Genomic DNA, 23,861 nt, shown 5'->3' with positions numbered 1-23,861 from the left:
AGCTTGTATTTCTAGCTCCACACAGCTATTGAAGATAGAAAATGAAAAGTATGAAAAATACACTTTTATTGCTAGAATATTTGGTACAGGAGAGAAGGAAAATTACACAACAATAAAAGATTCATGCCTTTCAGTTTACTAGACAGAAATGGTAAGATGAACTTTCCAGAAGCCAAAAACCTGAATAGTTTATGGATACTTCCAGAAAATTATAAATAAATCTATCGTTTGTAATAGAATCCATCCAGCTGGATATGTGTAAATTAAACTATTTAGTTTATCCTGTTTTAAAATAGTGTTGTTTTGATATGTCTGAGTATGCTAAAAAGAAAAGTTTTCTTCCATCTAATGCAATAATTTTTTCTCCCATTAAAACTTTTCTCCTTGTCATACAAAAGGTAGCTGCTATGCAGCAGTCAACATGATGAAGTTCTTCAAATTACAAATAAAGAATCAAACAAACCTGTCCGGAAATAGTGCTAGGGACCATCTTAATTATTAGGAACCTCGGAATGAAAATGATGATTTATTGCTTTCTACCAAAATATCCCAAATTAATCTGGAGCTCTAACTGGTCTGTCAAAAGTAAATTGGTGTAAGCAGAAACCCAGGTTATTTCAAGCATATGTCAAAACTGTGTCATTTGAAGGTAAGCAAAAGGTACAGAAAAATAGTTTGAGCCTTTAAAAGTTTGAGATGAATATGTGGTATCAAACCAGACTCTAGAGAAAATAAGGATCACATTTACTAAGATGAATCTTATATTCCTGGTCTGTAAGTATTGAACAAGATACTGCTTAATTCTTTCTATTATTGGTCAGAGACTGTTGCATTCTGCAAAATAAGTGCTCTCAAAACTCACTGAACTTTCATATTTTAAGAACTGTGTGATACTGTCAGCTGGACTGAAAAATAGAAGGGCATGGAATTAATGGTTTTCACATTTGTTAGTTTGCATAATTTCCAAAGTGTGTATGTTCAGCCTTCTCCTATTTTACTTGACTGAGAATACTAGAATTCTTCAGCAAGAAAATATTAAGTAAATGGTTCATTTAGAAGGGATGAAAATTTTCAGTATGACTTAAAATATCATTTCAGTAGGGAAAGAACCCAAAAAATTTTCAAACTTTCTTGGGTTTTTTAAGTTTTCCTGTGGTTTTCCTTCCTGCTATCTAATATTCCACAAAGTGCAAAAACATTTCATTCTGTTTTTAAACTCTACATGAAGAAAAAAACCCCAAAGCATACCTTGTGTCTTCCAACAAGAAGAAAGGTGCTAACTGGGAAGACTTGGGGTCATAGGCAACATATGGACTGTGACATAAATATTCTAACAATAGTGAACCTAAACAATAAAAATGTTACTGGGTACGTCTGGGTTTGCAGAGGAACTTTTGTGACAGGAGAGAACTGTGACTTCAACTTTCATGAAACTGGCAGCTCTTGTGAAGCATTCCTCTGCAAGTTCTGAATTTTGTGTTCTTTTTTAAAATGTAGAGTGGAAGGACAGGTCTGGCACACTTGATAACAAGCCTATCAAATTGTTCCAGAATTAGTTGAATGTGAAAACTTAATTAAAGCAGATATTAAGTAATCGAGGCTCTATATGGCAGTCTGGGCTTTTAGCTTTTAATAAACAGATAATTACAGTATAATAGAGACTTCTGTATAGTGAGTTATCGGGGACAGCCCAACAGTGGCTGGCTGGTCAGTACATCGAAGAGCTTTAAATGAGAAAATTACCTCTTATCTCAGCAAGAAGTACTTGATTTCAATGCCCTTAAAAGTATATTCTGCTTCTGCATTTTTTAGTTCTCTAAATAGATACATAATTTTGTTATACTGACAAATAATATGTAAAGGAATCTTGAAAGCATACACAAAATTCTGGGTTTATAAATCCAAAATATTTTCTTTGCAAATAAATATACAGAAAAGATGTTTATACAAAAGTTTATATTTATACATTTATATAAGTGGTGGTTATGTAAAATACAAACAGGTATCCTAAGAAACCACACTTTGCTAATCTAATCTTACAAGCAGACAAGATGTTGTATAGCATGACCTTGGAACTACCCACTTGTCTTTGCTACTCACTTATGCATGAGCACTAAGCCTGGTCAGGAATCACAGTGTAGCTTCAGGGAGTCTGCCTGCATCTTGATTTGAGTCTTAATCAGTCCCTGAGCTATTCTAATCTCCACCCCAAAGGATTCCTACAAATGCCATGGCAGCCTTTTTCCCATCTAGACCCAGCAGGAGCAGCTGTGCTCTCCCTCTTGCCTGCTGCATCCACAAGTGGCATGGGTTTGATGGTTTGCTTCCTCTGCCTCACTCAATTTCTTCCACCTTTCTGGAATAATTCTAGCCCAAACCTCACCAATTCTGCGTGTGTATGCATATACATTATGAGGTAAGGAAAACAGAGAAGATAGAAAATAATTTTACTTCACCAGAAAATGAGATAAAATTATTCTGTAGACTGGTGGCTAATGTGTTCACTACGGAAGTGTCAGCTTCTGTCCAAATAAGTGTTTCTGTTCCATTTAAAATCAGTTATCAACTAAAATACAGTCATCTTCTGCAGAGTAAAGTTCAGAATCCAGATCATCCAGTACCATATTCAGTAGTCTACAGAAGAATGATTGCTCACATGCTTTCTGATCTAGTACTCCTTACATATACATATATTTGAATTTTAATTCTATTTGCTCAACTTAATTCCAAAAGACAGTCTACAGCCAATGTACTTTCTTATTTATGCTCAATGCAATACTGGGAACAGAAACATTGAATTCTCTGTCAGAGCATTTCTTTGTATTGCTTTATCACTTTGAAATCTAAGCCATAATAGATGTGTGCCACTTTGCTGTCACTTACATTGAAAATCAGAATTATAAACAAGTGACAAGCTCCCCAAGTTAGATTAGGCAAATGTCAACACAATTACAATTATGTCGATACATATATCTCAACTTGCATGTCCCAGAAAGGAGTAATGATACATTTTAAGAAGTAAAATTGTTTAATCTGTTCTTTGTTTCACAGAAGAAGGGAAGAAGGCTCTTGCTCTTCCAGATGTAGATGTGGCACATGCTTTACTTGTGGACTTGGCAGTGCTCGGTTAACGGTTGAACTCAGCAACCTTAAAGGTGTTTTCCAACCTAAATAATTCTGTGGTTCTGGGGGGAGTTTTAGGCATTAGATTGTTTTAGGAATTAGATTTGCCTTTCAGCTCTGAAGTTTACTGGCTCTTCTCAGTAAGGTAGGAACCTGAAGCCAATGCCAAAGTATCACGACAGAAATATCACGCTGCCTGAAGTCACTGGCCACAGAGAAGTACTCAGAGCCTCAGAGAAGCTGTGTAGCAGTGGAGAAATGGGGACAGATCCTTAGTGGGCTGTCATCATGACATTCATTTATTTTCTTGGCTTGTAGGCAGAAGTATACTATACTTTCAGAATCCCTGATCAAGGCAATTTCTCACTCTACTTTCTCACTTTGTCTCTTCTTAATCTCATGCAAGCTATTACTCTCCTTGTCATCACTGCTAGAATTCAGATGTTGGCTCATACTGCAACACGCAGCAGTTTATTCTTATTTTTACAAGAAGGCAATGGAAATGGAGTTCCTTTCTTAACCATGATGCAGCAAACACCTCCCAACACACTGCAAAGCAACAGAAGAAGCTTAAATAAAACTATGAAACTTCATAGCACACTCCCTATCTCATCCTCCCAGCACTCCTTTTCCGCTGCACTCATTTTAAACTTCAACTGGGTGCTTCAGGCTTTTTGCTCAAGCTGTATATAGCTATAAAGAGAAGACAAAACAAAATTTAAAGAAAAAACCCCAAACACTAGAAAGTTTGAAGAGTGTTTTTAAATGCACTCGTGAAAAGATAGACTTTATTTCATTAAAATGAAAATGTTTTACCAGTGTTTCCCAATTAATAAGTACTATTCAACAAAGGGGTGATTAAACCTCCTCCTGGGTGTTCATGAAAAGCATGCAAAGACTGGTCCAGGCAGTATTAAAAAAATCGCAAAACACATGTTTATGAGAGAACCCCGAGCAAACAAGGCAAAAATGCCAATTTGGTTCATTACCAAAAGAAAATTAGGAAATTTTTCACTTGAGATCAACAGAATTAGCAGAATCGAGTGGTTTGCAACCACAGTTGAGTTGCTGACACAAAAGGAAAAAGCCAACATTGACATCTGAAAGCTTTGCTTTTCCAGAATAAGAATGCTCAAATGCAAAACAAGTGCCTGACATTTCCTCAATTCTCCTGAATACCATGTAACACAATGGAAATAGATGTACACAAGTTGAATTTCACCTATGTTAGGGCACCAGACATGAGCTTCTGGATCATTTACATTCCATTTAAGCTCTTATTCTCTTCCAAAAAATGAATTTATTCCCAAGTCAAAAAAAAATATGGAACAGCATAAACACTAGACAAAGAGAAGCATACTTTTCCAGCACTTCTACAGTCACTCTGTCAAAAAGACTATTGTGTTTTAATTGATATTTGCTACATCAGGTGGATATAATCTACGTAGGTTTGGGGGTTTCAATGGTATAGTAAAAAATTAAATAAAATGGGTGTCTTTGAGTCATTGCTTTATTCTGTGTTGCTGAGAAGCAAAGTGCTGTAAAAGAAATGAAAAGTTAAATTTTCCATTAAGCAGTGTTTTAGAACATTGCCTTCAGAAAAGACACTTCTGTTTATCCTGCTGTATTTAAAGTGGCTTTAAAGTGTGTTGTGACACAAATGTGCGCAGGTGTTTTTCTGCCATTTAAACAAAACGGTAATACTGGCACTGTACACATCAGACAATGAAAATTTAGGCAAAACTCTTCTGTTTTAGTACCCAACATTTTCCTGAGTCTGAGCCCTTTTTCCTCAATAAGGAAATACAGGAAGATCCTATCAGTGCTTGCTCAGATCATGCACTGCGGTGTCTCTGCCTACGAGCAGAGTGACCTCAGCTCTACACACCCTTGTGCTTCATGGTGTTGAGAATTCAGAAATGCCATTTTGATTTAATCTTTGTTTTAAAAAAATAGTACAGCATATTTTATACGGTATACAGGAGAATATACCTTCAACCTGCTTTGTACAGCTTCGGGTCAATCAATCCATACAAGTCCTTACTATTATTCCCTGCTGTTCTGAACATTTCGGACAGAATTTACGTGAAGATATTTCAAAGCAGGAATTAAATATGATCTTAAGCAATGCAGCTGATTTACAAACTGCTTGTGAAAAGGGTAGCCTGAATGGGCAGATGGGTGACAGCTTTCATGGCACCAGTTCTTAGCAGCAAAGCCAGAAGCATTTACTCAGCATGTTTTGGTTGTAACCTGCATTAAGCTTGACCAGCATTACTCTTCCCTTACTCTGTGCACAATTGCTCCCACTAGCAGCTTCATATGATAAATTTTAAATGTCAATGCAAGAGATGAAGTGCATGATACACGTTTTTTCCCATGCCATGAGCCCAGGGAACTTAGAATTGGTCATCTCATTACTTAGACTAATGCCTCATGGAGGATTTAATGTTTTACTTCAGGTTAATCACATTAGCAATAATATAATGCATCTACCACGGCCTGGGCTTCTTTCCAATGCTGTAACTGTTTATTTTCAAGGAAAATAAAGGAACAGACACCTAAAGTGATTCAGAGAACAAACATTTTACTGCTCTAAAAATCATTGACATAATTCACTGAAGGGAACTGTTATTTCTGAGCCAGAAATCGACTAATCTCATCTATAGGATTTTGTCAAAATATATCTGCACACAGTTTCTTTTCCTCATACAGATCTTCTGTAAAATCAGTTCTCATTTTTCCTTACTGACAAAATTTATTAGAAGCCTAAGTAAGACACAAATAAAATGGCCTAATTCCTTAATTTTTTTTTTATATTTACTATGTGCAAAAAATGATATTTTCTGTAACGCTGTGGTGTTTCTGTCTTTTTGCGTTAACTGAAAATGCATTTTTAATAACGTTCCAGGGATTTTTTATTAATACACTTTCAATATTGTGTACAGAGCATTTGATCTGTAGACTTCCTCACAGCATGTGGAGAGGTATGGTAATAATAATGAAATTCTTAAAGCACAGGGAGGCTGGTCAATATTGTGTTTTGTGTACTGCCTCTTATTGAAAAGATGATACACAGATGCATCTGTGTGTCTAAACCTCTCCATTTGCATTATCTTAAGTTAAAGCAAAAAAAGCACCTGCCATCACCAGTAGCTCCTTAAGACATGTAGGTTGTGATCAGTCCCAGTAGGTGTTACTGAAAATACAAGATCATTGACTTAAATAAAGTATGGGAAATCAAAACATACCTCCCCCCTTTTTTTTTTATTCCCCCAAAACAGATAAAGATTTTGGATGGGAGGCATTACAGCCACATCATGACAACCTTTCTACACTGTGCTGTGATTCAGTATCTCAAAAGCTTACCTTTGTTGGGATTAACTGCTTTGGTCCTCAAAAGAAATAACGTCATTACTACCAAAAAAAGGACCCAACCCCATCCTTTCTTTGAAGTCAATGCTTCATCAATACTATATATGATATCAAGGGATTCTCTTATTTTCTGAGTCCCAGTACTCATCTGAGATCTAAAACTCAGGGGAAATCTAAATTGCAAAGTGACATCTTGCTGAGAAAGTGATAATTGTCCTGTATATCTCAGCTACTACCATGCACACTCCTCATATCTGAACTTCTCCTACACTTTTTTAAAATTATTCAAGTCTCATTATTTTTCATGTGTTATTATTTTTCAGTTTCTCTAATTTGAACACAGTATTCCTGAGTGATGTGACCCTTGTAACCACATTTTTCTCCAGAGGTGTCTCCATCTCAACTAAGCCTGAAAAGCTTTTTTCCAATTTAAACAAAGCAAATTTTTAATAATTTTTTAACATTTTCATATCAAATAAGCTACTTTTAGCATAAGAGTTTCATTTTAGAAGTCGTCTGGTAGCAGTTATCCTGAATTTTAGATTTACAGAGGGTTTGGGGCTTGTTTTTTCTCTTTAGCTAAGATAAAAAATAAAAATTCAGGAGGGTTACAGTCCTTTCAAGCTTTCCCATCCTTTGCCCATAAATCTATGTCTGATTGCCTACAAGTAATCACCTCCCTGCTCAGTAAGTGCAGTGTTACTCTGAGGGGCAGTGCTTATTAACTGACTGTGGCCATGCCTCCTTATAACCCTGTTCTGGACTTCCTGCTCCTCTTGCACTTCAAGAGGGAGATTATCGACAGAACCTAAATGGTTGAAAAGCAGGCAGTAAGGTGCTTACCTTGTTCTATGGATCTCAGGTTTTACATAAATGAGTTGCATAAGACAATCTCTTTTTTTCACTGAGTCAATGACAGCAATGCCAGTGAGTGCCCATCTCCTGTTAATGTTAATGAAACCCAGGCTGATGAGCGATGCCAGTGCAATCATACGTGGAAGGTTAAAATGACCATCACATCCCAGTATAACTCATAAATGCTGAGAGCTGGCAAAAATATCAGGGATGTTATCTTTGGAAAGATACAGTGCTAGTGTAACACTGCTCCCTTTGAAGTCGATGACATCAGTGACATTGCTTGACTGGCAGTCAGACCCCTGAGGAAACCTCCCCTCACACACTGCAACTCAGAGCCTGCTCAAAAACCAAAGGGGGCATTTTAGGATAATAATGGATGAAAAAAAAATGCTATTTTGGTGCAGGGAGAGTGGAATGGCTCACAAACTAGTGTATGAGCACATGACTCACAGACTAGTCCTCACTGAGGAGTGGGCAACAGACCAAAGATTTGCCAAACTGTCAGAGGAATCTCAACATTGCCAGGTTCCTAGAAAAACAATTCCATCTGAGATACATGTTTTCCAAATAAGGATATAAAAAAGAGGGAAAAGTGGTGGAGTTTTCCACATACTTTAGAACAGAAAGTTTATTAATCTATATGTGGACTACTAAAAATACCATTTTATGGCAGAATTTTCTTCTCCCTAAGGCAGAAGTAGAAAAACAAAACATGCAAGTGAGTTGTTACTCAGCAAAGCAGAGCTATAAACGCTAAAGTAGAAGGTGATAGCTGGATCACCTACCACAGTGCAATGAAAGGTACAGGAACAGCATATGATATAAGCATATATAAATAGGAAAACCAAAACTGAAAAGGAAAAAAAAAAAAAAAGGTGGGGGAAGTAAAAAAGCAAAGCAGTGTTGATCAGCTGATGTCCCAAGAGGATGCTTAACATTGCTGCCAAGGGTCGATGGGTTTCACTAGTTGTCTGTGGACAACATACTGAATATATTTAATTGTATCATTCTTGTGAAATCCAAGAAAACAGTTCTAGAGAAAGCACAGCAATCAAATTTCTCACGCATTCACTTTCTATCAGAGGCAGGAAGCAACTGTGAGTTTGGGTCTCTAAAGACACATGTATATATACACACAAGAATGTAAAACTTTTGTAAAGCCCTGCATTTTTCAGCACCATACTTTAAAACAGGAAACCCCTGCAGCCACTGCCTGAAGATGAAAAAGTGCTGAGCTGATCTGCAGCCATGGGCTGTGAGTTAAACCTCCTTAGCTCACTGTGAGTAGCATGGTACTGGGGCAGAGTGGATTCAGCACAGTCAGTAGCTGCTATTTTTCCACTTTGACAGGGAATTCAGTATAATCCATGCCAATACTGTGTCTGTGGACATAAATATACAACTTGCACTCCCCATCCAGCTAGACTTGGTAACCTTTGATGTAACAAGCCTGAGTGCCAGAATAAACAGTAACACCTTTTATTCTGTCATAGAATCTACTACAATAATATTTCCTTAAACCTGAAAACTCATCCCAGTCCTGACACTGTCACCAGAAGTTATGTTATTTTGGTTGCTTCCAATTTTCATGCTGATTTTTTTCCAATTCTATTCACATGCAGTGATACTACTACAAATGACGATTACTAAAAATTCTACAGAAGTTACGTTAATTTTAGCCAACTTAGGTTCATATTTTCAGGCCTGATTTCTCACTGCAGCTATGTTCACACAGCACAGTGACATTGATAATGTACTGTGTGTGGCAGAAGCACTGTAGGGATGTAAATCTCAGGATGCTGCACTGGAGTGCCTTGCTCCCATGACTGCAAAACATCTGACATTGCATTGTGCCATGCAGATGTACCTTGTGGCTTCAATGTGGCCATACTATTTTAGTGCCCCTGCCCCAATATTAGGATAAAATAGGATTATCAGAACGGAGAACCAGATACCGCTGTCTACAGATCCAGTTCATCAATCTGGCTGCTCTGCAAATAAGTTCATAATGTAAATGCAAGCCATCATCTGCCTTTAAACTTTAGCATTTTCTTTACACAGCTGCACAGCTATAGGAAAGTGGTAAAATTTTATGCAGTGACATTACCCATAATTTCACAATCTTTTTTATTCTTGAGATCACATCTAGAAACTATAACTTGTGGTTCTCTTATAGAGCACTACAGTTTTTTCTTCAGCCTTATCTTGTATTTGCATTTACCTATTATCTTCATGCACTGCACCCCACATTTATTTGGGCACCATTTATACAGGTGTATTAATTTAGCTGTCAATTCTGCAATCAAGTAGTTCTCCATATATCCACCAAAAAATGGTGCATAGACTTTAACCACAGAACAAAAGTTTAGCATTTTAAAAAAACCTATCTTACCAGTTTTATGAAATTCCAAGTTCAAAAGTCAAACTATGTCACAGTTATCTCTTACATGATTTGACAAGTTTAAAACTGTACTTTTAGTTCCATTTCAGCATGTTGTGCATAGAAAGTATTAGCTACATGACAAACAGCTGTCATAACCATTTAGAAAGCATCATTTACCTTATAATTTCTTTTAACCCTTCTCAGCATGAAATTAAACTAATTTGTTCTTTCTTCTGTGAGATGCAAGTGATTATTCTTGCTTTAAACTTAAACGGAAGTGTTTTCCTTTATTAACAAAATCAGCTTGAGCTGAACTTTGATGATCTATACTCATGCCATAATTCTTCATTGTTTTATGTCAATAAAATATTGTGCTATAAAAAAGCAGATGTTTTTGACAGCATCAGTCCCCAGAAAAAGCAGCATATAGCAGCAATAGAGCAATCTAGAAACAAAAGTAGATTTCAGGTATCAGTTTGTTAGGAATACACATCACACTTACTGCCACATGGACAAGAATAATGTCCTGAGAAATCATTATTTATCCTGAAGGTTTTTTAATTTCAATTAAAATGATTGATTAGAGATCATGAAACAATCTATTTTTGGATTTTGCTCATGTTTCTAGTCTTTACAGTTAATAATTCTGTACTGAATGCAATATGCTGCTGATGGATAGCTACAAGCTTGAGATTTATTCATGCAAAAATATTCAAGACTTCTGTTGCAAATGCTGTTTAATGGCCATCTTTGAAAATTGGGTTATAAATCACATACTCAAAAAAACCTTCCCAGGATGTGTAGCTTTTGAGAGGTAAGCTGAGGCTTAAAGACTGGTTTAGTTACAGTGAGACAGCCAGTGGAAGGCTGAGGCGATTGCACTGATGAGGTGAGTTCTTCCAGCGACACTTTTGACAAGCAAAGAAGCCAATATTGCTATTAATTAACTTCCAGCAGCACTCTTAGAGCTCTAAATATAATCATAGCTCTGCTGTGCTAGATTTTGTACAAACATAATAAAGGATGTATACTTACAAACTAAACACACTAAACAGATGAGGGTGAAGGAAATACTGTTATCCTGGTTTCATAGTATGAGGCCAGAAATGTGTAGAGATGACAGACTTTTCACCTCTTGAACTGCCTTTGTTTCCCACTGATGTGGAAAAGGATGTAAAGGAGATTTGGCTAATCCTGACCCTTATGTGGCACCTCTGTGAGGTCTGTTCCATCAGGTACACATTTACCATCATACACTTAGATCAGGGGAAGATTGCTACTGGCATTAGGAGATATTTCTCTTTCCCAAGCCAGATATTTTGTTCATTAAATCATTAGCTGCATTAAATAATACAGATGTAAACAATTGTTTCTAGAGGCTTCAACCAGATAGAATCAATTACATGCTCTCAGAACAAGTTTTCAAATAAAAGCAGTCCTGGCTGCCTCAGCTGGAGCACAACTAACCCATGTGAGTCCATGGTAGCTGCAAACCAGACTAAGTAGGACTGCAAGCAAGATTCAGCTTGCATGAATCAGGCCCTGCTCTGTGAGTACAGAAAGGCCCAGAAGGATCATTTCAGTAATGAGAATTCAGATTTCAGAGAAATGTCTCTATTTACAGATTTTTCAGCACTTAAAGTGAGGGAGGGCTGAGAATCACACTTGTAAGTATAGACACCAAAAGTTCTGCTCTGTGTGCTTAGGTCCACATGAAGATGTGAGTCTATATGGTTTCTTGTGACTTGGCTGTGGAAAGCAGAGATTTTATCCTACATTGTCGATTTTGTGGTGATTTGAAGTGAGGGAATTAAAAGTTTACAATGCCTGAATAGTGATTTACTACTCAGTATTCCTATAGATTGGGTGTGTATTTCTTACTGCTGGTTCCCCTGACAATTTGGGATTTATCTTTCGATCCATTTTCAAACCGCATAAGAAAAGACGTTATCAACTGCTTTGTATTCAGTGACAAATTCCTTCTCTTATTATCAAACACATTCTGACTCTTGCTAAAAAAATGATGCACTTGATAGCACACGGGGATTTAAATCCCATCCACTGCAAGGGGTGCTTGTGCAGATTAATGCACAGTTCCCAGCAATTCTTAGGCCTAATTGCTAGATGCTGGCTGAAGCCAAAATCTTCCCTTCCAAATTTTGAGCATAGCAACTTGAAGCATTTTCTGAATTCAGGTTTTGATCCAATCTTTATTTAAAAACAAAAAACCACCATGGCACACACCCTACCACACCCCAATCCCCCGCCCAAAAAAAACCGAAAGGACAATACAGAGAACCTGTCAGGGTTTTGATTTCCTTCCTATCTAGAGCATTTGGACCGGAGATATTACTAAAGCCTACCAAAATACACAAAGTAAACTTCACTGCAGTACAGAACTGATTAAAAAGTCTTTGCATTTGTCTTCATGGAAGAATAATCATCCTAATGTTTAATGTATAGAATAAAAAGATGCAAAAATAGAAAGGTGGAAATAAAAGCATACAATATTTAGAAGACAAACAAGGAACAGAGAGCAACCAGGGAAAGTGGGACAGAAAGACACAAGAGAGGCTGCAAGAAGTTAAAGAAGACAACAGGAGAAAAGAGAGAAAAGTTGACAGCAAGAAAGGAGAAAAAATACTGAGAAAATATTTTTCTGAGCATCCATTAGATCTTCTCACAGGAATGGAAACCTGAGAATGTTAAAAGGGGGATGATATTTGTACAAATATTATCAGGATATTTCTTAGAGGCAGTTATAGTAATTAATATGTATTTTAAGCTTGCAAGTTCTACTGGCAATAGCGTTAGATCTAGCAGGTCTTTTGAAGAAGTCAAGGATGTAAACTTGAAGTGCATATCTATGATTAATTTCAGTCATCTTGACTGACTACTATAATTTGTTATACTTTGCTTTTTCAATATTTAAAATATAAAAATAGCATTCTAGTTAATGTCCAGTATATCAGAGTTAATTATAGAAGACCATGATTTTCAATACTAGGTACCTGATATTAGGCTTCCAAGCCTATGTTTGGACATGAAATAATTCACCTCAATTTCAGAACTGACTGGGCTGAGTTTGCTTAGTTCATACTTAATAAAATTACAGAAATGTATTGCTATTTTAATGCACTAAGGAAATCTCCTATAGAATGGAAAGAACAATTTCATTCCTTTGCTGTGGGACTTTAAATCACTTGGTAATATTTGCTATCCATACTAATTCCCAGTAGTGAGATACTATTCTGTGAGGAAAAACAGCAATTACATCTGACCATGTATTTTAAATGAAGGCAAATAACAGACCAAAGAAAAGTGTCAGCTCAGGCTCTGTGAACTCATGTGGCATTGAAGCCTTCTTTTTTTTTTTCATATGTGAAAAATTTAAGTTTGATTTCCTTAGATATTTATTGTTGCTTTTTTCTGACTTTAAATGTAATGCTCCTGTTAGGATGTCATATGAGAATCTTCATTTGTGCTGTATTATGATAATCTGTTGTCTACAAAATAAAGAAAGCAAAATGCCTAGCTGTCACTGTAGCTGTACAGATGAGAAATTATAGATGCAGAGAAGCTTCAGCATACCACAAAATCTGCAGAACTCAGGAAAAAAGAAATTTGGATTTACAATATCAGTTAATTCCTGTTGTCAGTGGGATTAGCTATTAGTTATATCCCTGCTACTGAATCAATATCACAGCCAGAAACTGTTTCCTATCTTCCCCATGGCCTCCCCTTTCTCCCATTTGCTATTACAGTCCTTTGAGTCCTGGGTGAAACATTTTCTATTGTCTTAGCTCAGTCTCTAATAACACATCACAACTCCAACACACACAGTCAGCCACAAGTGGTGGTTTCTCAGCTCCAGCAAAGTGAGAACTGTATGAAGGCTGAATTACTTCTGTTCCAGAACTGACTTTCTTTGAGGTCAAGTTAAGCTCATGAAGAAGAGAGTGTTGGGAGGTCTGAGCTGTAGCCCTGCCTTTCAGCCGCACCTATCGCAGGTAAACACATTGGATGTTTTACTTCCAGAACTCTGCAGTCCTCTAACTAATGTACTGCTGGTGGGTTTATCTTGGCCAAGTGGTGAAGCTGGTGAACACATCTAACAAATCAGCACAGTCCAATAAATGGTGCCTGTGATTGTGTTCAGGAGATTCTTTCTGATTCTGACCTGGGTTATGGGTTTGGGACCACAGCACTCGCATTTGTACCACTGCTTCAGCCTTCACTCCAGCCACTGTTCTTCCCCTGCACACACTGCAGGGCTGGGCTGCCTCACACTGCTCTGTTTTACAGGGCCAGCACAGATAAGGCCCTGGACACTTCTGTTCTGCACATGGCAATAACAAACCCACTGTCAGATAGATGGTTAATCCTCTGGGTAATGATTCTTTTCCTTTTCATATGTAAATGTTTCCATTTTAATGAAATAGAAATACCTTACTTGCTTTGCTCTAAACTAATGAATAGGGTTAGTGTCATCAGAAGCTTTTCCTTGCAATTTAAGGGCCAAGAGGACAAAAAAAAGAAAAGAAAGAATCTCCTATTCATTCTGTCTCTTCATTGACTTAGCACCAGGATGGTTATTTTTAATAAAAAAAAATAGAAATATTTATGTCTGAAGGACTCAGGTTTGCTGAAGCTCAAGAGCTATGATAGAAAGAAATATCTTTATTTTTCTCTCCATTCAGTATTTACATATAAAAAGTATCTACTTTGCATATACTTTCTGTCATTGTCTCCAATTCAAAAGGAGTGTATGCATAACATTTATGGGAAAGATTGTTGAGGCATGTAATGGTTAATATTAATATCATTTTAAAATATTATGTGATGTGTTATTACCAAAAACAAAACTATACTCAAGAATTAAGACTATCAGAAAACCAGTAAAGCGGCCTTAAATTAATAACTAGTGAAAGACTACTTTTTTTTTTGTATCAGTAAATTCTGTTTCAGCTTGATGGACCTGCTACTATGTGAGAGCTTGTGAGGCATATGGGGGCTGTTGGTCACCTTAGCTGTGGGCTTCAGATTTGGGTGATAATAAGGTGCATTATTCATCATCCCTCACTGCTTTCCATACTTTCTTGTCTTTCATCAGTACAAGCCTCTGTTGTTCAACTTAAAACATTTTTCAATTGCATTTCTCCTCAGCTCTGCCTATCAGCCATACCCAAAAGATGTCAATTCTTCCACCACACCCCTTTAAACAGCCAGTTTTATTTTTTTCCCATCCATATGGGATGGGAAAATGCCACCCAGGTTATCATCATCTTGCATATCACTCACTGCAGTCTCCTCTCCCTTCTGGGTTGCTTCCCTATACCTGGTGTGCCAAGCCTTTTCCAAGTGCTTCAGGAGATCCATAATGCAGCACAGTCAAGAAACACCGGAGTTCTGTAATTCCATCCTCCACATACCAACTGCAGTACCTCAGCACTGCTCTTCTGTCAGCAATTAAGGATTTCCTAGCACAGGTTAACAGCTTGATTGCCTCTCCCCAGAGATGGATCAGAGCCAGGAAAAAGATCTAATCTCAGGTTTTAGGAGTGGCAGTTACAAGGAATTTTAAGTTTCCTAAAAACTTCAGAACTTCCTTAATTTAAAAAGTGATCCTAATGTTTCCCCAGCTCTTATCCTCATTTCTCACCTAGTAGGAGATGAGTGACACAAGAAGCACTTTTACACTCAAAGCAGTCTAATATACATCTGATCATTACCATATGTCCTCAGGTTTGGTTTTTTGGGTTTTTTTACAGAGTTGGCGTAGATCCAGATGAAGATCTGAAAGCTAAAGCTGCAAGCCAGGTATGTCAGGCTTTTGGACATACACGCAGAATTACAAAGTGTTCCATTTTTGGCAGATCATGGCTGCATCTGTGGAAATGAGACATCTCAGAACAATGTTTAATTCCTCTGAATTAAAAAGGAGAATGTGAAATACTCAATTCTAGTAGGTCAGGTTTATGAAAATATTTTTCAATTATTTTTCACATGGAAGCCTAAGTACACTGTGAACTTGAAACCTTTGAGGGGGGCTACTGAACAAGCTGCAGCTGTCCATCTGTGCCCTTCCCTTTTTTGTCATGCATGTATGGCACAGTTTCAAATGCAGCACTGCCTGCAGCAGCAGGAGAAATCTGTAGGGGGTCAATGCACAGAGACATAACCTGTGGCTCAGCATGGGAAGTGGAACAGCAGTAGGATGGCAGAGGAGCCACAATACAGCTGACAAGGTGCCAAAGCAAAAAGCAAACAAGTGCCTAATGCTGGTAATACCATCCCATGCACCCTTTCAGACTACACAACTGGAACTGAAATTTGAATCATCCAACAATACTATAAATTGTTTTGTTCTGAGTTTGAGGCGACTCATGGCTAAATTCACTTTCCTAAGCATCTTGGTAGGAATTCCTGCAATGCCTCTGTCTGCATTCTGAACAAGGGCATGACACAGAACCATAGCCTATTCTTGTTTGCAGTAAAGAGATACAGAATTGCAGAAATTTTCTACTTTTCAGCACTCAACAAATTATCAAAGATCAGGGAATGCAGAATGCAGCATCAAATTGACTGAATGCATGTTTAGCAAAAACCTGATTTCTTCAGATGCCACTAGGCATCTAATTTTCTCATTCTTTTATTAAAGATGAAAATAAAAATGTTTATTTACAACAGTAACACATCCAGTGTCCCAACTGTGCTCAATGAATTAACACCTATCTCTGCTGACAAAACTCAGCAATACAACACAGAAGGTGTAAATAAATATAACACTTTTCATGCCCTGTCATGTCCAGTTCATCATTCCTTATACTAGTATATTATACAGTGGGAAATAGTTTTGCTGTTCTGATTATTCTTCCCCCTCCCCGCTCTCATGCTATTTTTTTTTTTCATTTGTCTGACTTTTTTTGTATTTGACATCTCAATCTTTTAGTAATTCAGACCTTTGCTGCATTCTCTGTAGCACTCACTCTTTTAATTCATCTCATATCTCCCTCTCATTTCTCTTCACTTGTGTTTCTTTTTTCTTTCTCTTTATTTCTAAAATGATGCTTTAATTTAGTTTACCGTTCATTACTTTTTATTTTCTTCCTATGTTACTGTGTCTTCACAGTGAAAGCAGCTGCTTTCCCTACACATATATCCCTGCACAAATAACATGTCAGGTGCCAGTACCTCCCACTGCCAGTTAAAGCTCTTGCCCAGATGACCTTTAAACCACGTGCCAACTCTCAGTGCTGTTAATTGAAGCTTCAGGGGAGATTGTACCAGAAATAAGAACTAAATATCTTCAAGAATAAGATGTTTAAAAGAGAGCAAAAGTGAATGGAAAGGAAGCCTCTAGGCTTCTCCCTGCTCAGACTACTCAGCCGGAGTGGGAAAGCTACAAGGTCTGCTACCAAGATTTGAATTTAGCTCCTCTGTGACCACTCTAACTACCAGGACACAGGTACCTTGCTGTGTGAACCTCTCAGTCCATGTCTGTAACCATACCTAGACTTTTTAGGGGCAGAATAAGCCTTAAAGACCTTCCCCCTCATGGGTACTATGTCAGATGCAATACCAGCTATATGACCGCAAAACCCTTTTCCTTCTTCACCTCTTCGTCTCCCTTCTTTCCTTCCTTTGCCTCCCACAAATTCAATTTTCTATGAAGAGATTTGATTTATTCAAGAATTCTATGTACACAGTTATTTCTAAACTTCTTACTATGTTCTATTTTGGGCAACCTGAACCAATACTTTTGGCAATCAGCTGACAGCAAATTCCAGTTCAAACTGTAAGACCTGGCATCCAGAACTCCTTCCCTAGTAAAAGTGTAGAGCCTTTTTATGTATAATTAACATCTGCACTTCACCGTACCATGATCCATCAAAAGCATTCTCTCTTGCCACCCTTAAATTTATCATTAAATCATTATCACAGCATAAGCATAAACAAAAGAAAGTAGCCTCATATTCATACCCATTTACTTATTGATGGACTGTCACAACTTATTTCTGAAAGAAATTACATAATACCTACTAAAATAATATACATTATTGTATAGAAAATGGTATGTAAAAACAAACCACTTTGCTGCGTATCATGTACATGCAGTGTATAAATACCAAAAGCTAATTCTGAAAAGAACAATGCAGGACACAATCACTAAGCAGAGTTACAAAGTTGGTCTATTTTTAAAAGGCAAAAGCTTTATGGCAGTGAGCTATTTAACTAAATTCCCATCAAGAAAGACAGTCAATAGCATATTTCATTCAGATGGCTTATGTATCTCAAATTCTGCTATGTTAATCTCAGTTGAGACACAGTAAGAATATATTTTCTACAAGCACTCCAGAAAAAGTGTTGTAGATATGCTATTGATCTCAGGAAAAACTAAATAGCCTGCAAAACGCTTATCAATATCATCTCTGTCAAACTAATCTGCATAGTTTATTTAACCATCCCTACATCTTTGTAAGTATAATAAGGAATTTAGTTACACTGTTCTCATCAGTTTCATCTACCAGCTGGTTGGTGAATTTATTGCAAGGACTAATGAGAGTAATCTCCATATGGGCAATTCCCATATGGAAGAGATATGAAAAACTTGGCATTTTCACTTCCCAGAGAGGAAATTGTGTGGAAGAGGTAGAGCACTGTCTCCCCGACTTTTACCTCTCTGAACTGTAGGGAAAGTGAAAAGTTACTTTTTAAAATCATAGGATCCAAAATAGGATCCAAGGATCTTCAAGAGTCCTAAAACATTCACACCAACATCTCCTGTCATCCCTTGTACTGTTTATGCAAGACCTGCACTCCAGATAACCACCCAGATTCCCACTACTGCAAAAGCTGATAACACAAAACTGATTTCACAGACAAAAGGAGGAAGGTGCAACACATGTCAAACTAGAAATAAAAGAAGGTCCCGGTCAGGACCAGAAAACCCTTGGGGAATTATACTCTTGTGTAGACTTCTTTGTCTACTGCTTTCATACAGGAACAATTCATGTTCCCAAATGAGGAAACCTGCTCCCTTAAGAGGAAGCTAGAGGCACAATGAGTTTGGAAAGAGGAATTAGCCAATACTATGGCTTCTGAAAACATTACCATTCAAAGGACACAGGCCATTTACAGAGCGCCCTGTGCTTTTAACAAGCCTTCCTCTGCATCCCACTCCACATGTTTTTTTCCATGCCTGTCATCCTCTTCCTCACCACTACCCCTCTGGGCTCAAGTCCTTCACTCTCCTTTATTCAGCATTCTTGTTCTGACCTAACACAGACTTTACCTACAATCACACTTCCTGCTTGAATGTTTCAACCCGTTTCCCAATCTTTATCTTGCCAAAATGCACTATTAGATGTTTAGAGCCTGGAAGAGTGTTCTACTGCTTGGTTAGGGATTAGTACCATATTCTTTCCCCCCCTCCAGCTTCCCCAGTTACTGGGAAGAGTTGCTAAAATATTCAATTCAGTTCACAAGGAAACAGGTCTCAAGAATAATATTTGTTCTATTTGGTGAATTTACATGTTCAGTGTGACCACATTAGCAAAACCATACCAGCTGCAGCATGATTCTGTGTAACCTTATTCAAAACTCAGTGCTGCCAATGTTCTCATTGTTCCAAAGCTCCCGTGAACAGGTTGCCATGGAACTAGACCTTACACTTTTGAGGGTCAGACCACTGGCATTATTATCATCAGCCAATTTATATATATCATGTGAGTATATTAGTCTATAATGAAATATTTTATTTTAATATATTATTAGATTAAAATATGAAAATTAACAGATCAATTGGTTTAAAACAGCATAAGGAAAAATATTCTCGTTAAAACCAACCTAACTTGCCACAAAACACAGGCAACAGTTGAGTACCCTTAGAGAACTGGCCATCCCATTCCTGATTTCATCCTGCTAGTAATGCTTCCACTAGTACTGATGTGATGCCTAGAGTATGACCAAACTGGCTGTCTTTGTACAGATAATTGTTCCTAATGTGTTATTCCAAATTATGACCCTGAGGAAAAGGATAGTCCACCACTCTACCCATGCAGCATGTCAGAGTGAGCTTGCAGAACAGAAAGGGTATTTTGAGCCTTGTCAATTCAACTCATGTTCCTCTCCCCTTGGAAAGAAGTACAGAAAGAACTTTCCTAGTTATTAGAATATCTCAATCCCTTTGGGAATGACATCTTGTTAGATGTACACAAACAGCCTCTGATCTTGTAGGAGTAAACTGAAGTAATCCCACAACGGCAATTAAACCAAAATATCATTTTATTGATCTTAGAGTATAGTGCTTCTCAGCTGCTTAAAAAGATTGGAATCATTAATAAAAGTAAATGCTACATTCTTCCAATGAGTGCAGCAATGAAAAATGTGCTATATGAGCCAATTTTTTCCTTGACTGATTCACAAGAATGACATTTGTGTGACAAAAGCTTTTTAAATTTAAAAATAGTGCAGTTAATTGTAATTTGTTCAGACATGTATTTTTAATATTGGAACTCCATGTTTTCTTTTATAAAAATACTTCTCACTTCATTCATTTGTTTATTTTGCAGAGTGCATCTAACTTGGATAAAAATACAACCAAAGCTGAGAGTGCATGGCTGTTCAGAATATGGTACGGCTTTGACCACAAGTATCCTTTTCTGTTATAAGCCATGAATGAGAGTTTCATTAAAATTCACCTTCAAAATATTTAAGAATCAAAAATTATTATACTTTTAAAAACCAAAAGTGTAATCTGTTTTAATGTGTTTAGTAAGGAGAAGAAGTTTTGCACGTCCAAGGCAGCAGAAGGTCCAGCCGTGACTGAGGCTATGGGGAGAGGGAACAAGTTAAGGAGCTCTGAGCTACAGAAGTACATAGAGAATATGTTTAAATGAACCAACCTTCTTAAATTCCTGGATAAAACAAATCCAATAATTGTGTAGATAGGGTGTGGATTCTGTGTTTGGGGAACCAGGAGGTTGGAGCCAGAAGCAGCCAAATGCCTGCTGCCTGCCCATATGCTCAGAAAGCAGTAGCTACCTAAGAAAAAAATAACACTGGTTTTCCCACACCTCTAAAAAACAGAGAAAGAGGCATCCATTAGGAAAAGCTCCCAGAACTTTCCTGAAGCTCATGCTACCTATTCCCTGGATTCCTGATACTGTGCTTTTATTCACATTCCTACTGAGGCATGTGTAGTAGAGATCTTGAATACAGCTGTCTGATGCTTTTTTCCAGGAAGACTCGTCTCTATGTCTTTTGCATTTCAAGAAAATATTTTAAGTGATAAAAGAACATCCTCTGTAAGCCAAGGCAGAACACACAGTCTGACACTAATGCCTGTGCAGAAATTGTAAAAGCTAGCATCTTAATTTATTGTCATTTTAAACTGACTCTGCACAGGCTTTGCATAGCCGCCAGTGAGATCCCACAGTAACAATGACACCCTAAGCCTGTAACACAGACATACAGTGAATATAAGAGAAGCCCACCTACTGACTTCTGTGCATGCTGGCTCAGGAGCTGAACAGGCAAGGCCCTGCCAATACTGTCTCCATTATCCAATAGCACATCTATTGGTCAACCACCCTGCACTACTGAGCAGAAATTAATGTTCAGGCTGCATATATGTTTTTCCTGATACCAGCTACAGCAAGCTAGAATGAAACACATTTCAGCTGATAAAATGTAATTCTTTGGGAATACAGCTTCCTTGGAGAGTTCAACTGAAGTTATCCTTCAAAGAGACTTTTGATGGAAAAAACATCTTTTTGGTTAAAAATGAATGTTTTGCCTTAATTCATCTACTCAAACAATTTTAAAGGCCAAAAAGCACTTAGCATTAAAATGTTTCCCTTGGATAATTCTCCAAGTATACATAGAAATAGTAGGTAAATGTTATATGAAGTGAGAAAATATGTTTAAATGTTAATGCTGAGTACCAACATGACAGGCTTTACCCACCCCATTCTCAGAAGAAATAGCCTGTGGTTGCGGTATATCCTAGAAACCATAAGACAGAAGGAACAGATGAATGGGGTGAGAGAAGGGGGAATTTCTCCTGGGAAGAAAAAAAAAGAGCAGGCAAAATGTGAGAGGCAGAAGCAAGACAGAAGCATGGGTCAAAGACATGAAAAAGGGTAGAAATAGAAAACAAGAGACAGAGGCAGAAGAGGGAAAGAGAAATAAATATGAAAAAGTTAGACAGCAGTACATGTAAAATGAAAAGTCTGTAGAAAGCACCAGAAGCACCACTTCTCAGAGATTATCTGTATGGTAGAGATCTTGAATATGGGTGCCCAATGCTTTATTCTAGAAATTCTGGTTTCTATGTCCTTTGCATTTCAAGAAAATATTTCAAGTGATTTTAAAAAATAGTATTTTCTAAAGAACACATTTATTCATGTCACTCATAACCAGTCAAGTCATAATCTTTCTTTAGAATTCAGATGTTCAGAGATTATAGCTGTGCCACTACCCTAAAATGTATATTTATTACAAATAATACATCTACATTTCACTAATCCTGAAAATGTATGCCCATATTCCTGCATGGAATGATGGTACAACCCACTAACGCTGTGACTCACAGCTCTAAGCTTTTCTTTGGTATGACTATTTCCGAAAGACATTCTTCTCAAGGAGAGAAAAATTATCCAAACTTTCTTTTGCCTTTCCCTGCCTAATGTTATAAAACTGTGTTGCTAAATTTAGAAGAAGAAATTGTCATGTAGCATAGTACTTGTCCCCAGTACAAGATTGCAGAGAGGATTATGATAAAGTTTTCAAAGAAAAATACAGCAAACTGATAATCTATCTGTTCATATACTTCGAAAGCATACAAAACTCTGACATTTCTATAGTTTGACATTTGCTCTTAGGCATTAACACAAATCTACCCACTCTTCTGGCAATAACATCTCTTATGCCTATTTATTTCACAGGAAGAAAGCAAGAGGGAGGAAATATCACTAAGGAAATCAAAAAGTTGTGCTGTTCCTTGCTGTCGTTATGAATGATTTCCAATTAGTTCAGTGATCTTAGGCAAAGGAAACATGCCATGCTAGGGTAGAACTATGCAAAAAATCCCTGAAATCCTGTTTGAAAGTCAAATTTTATTTTTATTCTGAAGGAAACATCAGAAGCCTGATCCAGAGCCAAATGGGTTCAATGAGTACTGCTTTCTTTCAGCAAAAGTCTCTTTGAATCAGGTATCAACACCTAGGAAAAACATATCATTCTCTAAAATCTAGGCTAAGAAATGTTAATATTGAAATAATAACAATGAAGAACAGATCATTTTCATACTTAGAGTTATCCTCTTGGATTTCTATCTCAACAACTTAAACAAGAAAAATGCAAAATAAAATACTTGCATCTGACAGGGAGCAATTTCCAGTGAGTCTGTGTCAACTTGTTTTTACAGCCTACAATGCATTACACCATTTGAAGCCGTAACATCCTACTGAAGGCTAGTGGGAAAGCAAGGGAATAAACAAAGGTTTTTCAAGAATTTATCAGGAAAAAGGGACACCACAGATTTATAATCCAGCACTATATATGTATCTTCAAACTGTTGTGTTTTTTCAAAGCAGATGTAGGCAAGTTTAGCTAACAAATGAATCAGTAGGTGGAAATTTCATCCTGCAAGGTCAAGAGCCTGTGTGTATATGGGCAGAGCTCAGGCAAATGGCAAGCAAAATTGTCCCATTCCACAGCATCCCCAAAAAAGTTGTAACTTTGCTCCCAGCTAATAGCAATTTGTTTTTAACTCTGCTCAGTCCCAGCATCTCTACTTACTCCCTCTAGCAAATATCACTTGGTTTTGCCTGCACAGTCCTCAGACGTGTACCTGACTAGAGCTGGAATTCTTCCTCTACACAGGCCTGGAATCCCAGTTACAATTCTAAAAAATGAAGGAAAATTAGTGTAATAAAAATGTCTTGCAAGCAACCTACACCTGGTTTTCCAGCTGCTCTAGACTAAACTCTGGAATAATTTCTGGCTTAATATGATTTTATACAAGGCTCTTCATCCACTAAGGATTTTTCTCTCCCAGAATTCATCTAATTCTTGCTTCCTCATGTGGGGGCATTCTCGCTCTTGCTGGCTGTTC

General features: G+C 37.3%; 1 protein-coding gene across 1 annotated transcript in view; it reads left to right on the top strand.

Moving 5' to 3' along the window:
- SLC9A9 (solute carrier family 9 member A9) overlaps nucleotides 1-23,861 on the top strand; it is a gene marked incomplete at both ends in the record, with an annotated part of 176,634 nt that overhangs the window by 115,111 nt on the left and 37,662 nt on the right. The window contains 2 exons of the mRNA XM_082287798.1: nucleotides 15,511-15,559; nucleotides 20,314-20,393. Of these exons, the coding sequence (XP_082143924.1) occupies nucleotides 15,511-15,559; nucleotides 20,314-20,393 (129 nt within the window). The remainder of the gene's footprint in view (nucleotides 1-15,510; nucleotides 15,560-20,313; nucleotides 20,394-23,861) is intronic.

This window comes from Coloeus monedula, assembly GCF_965178545.1.
Source record: "Coloeus monedula genome assembly, chromosome: 10".
Classification (NCBI taxonomy): domain Eukaryota; kingdom Metazoa; phylum Chordata; class Aves; order Passeriformes; family Corvidae; genus Coloeus; species Coloeus monedula.
This window is presented reverse-complemented; position numbering and strand designations above follow the sequence as displayed.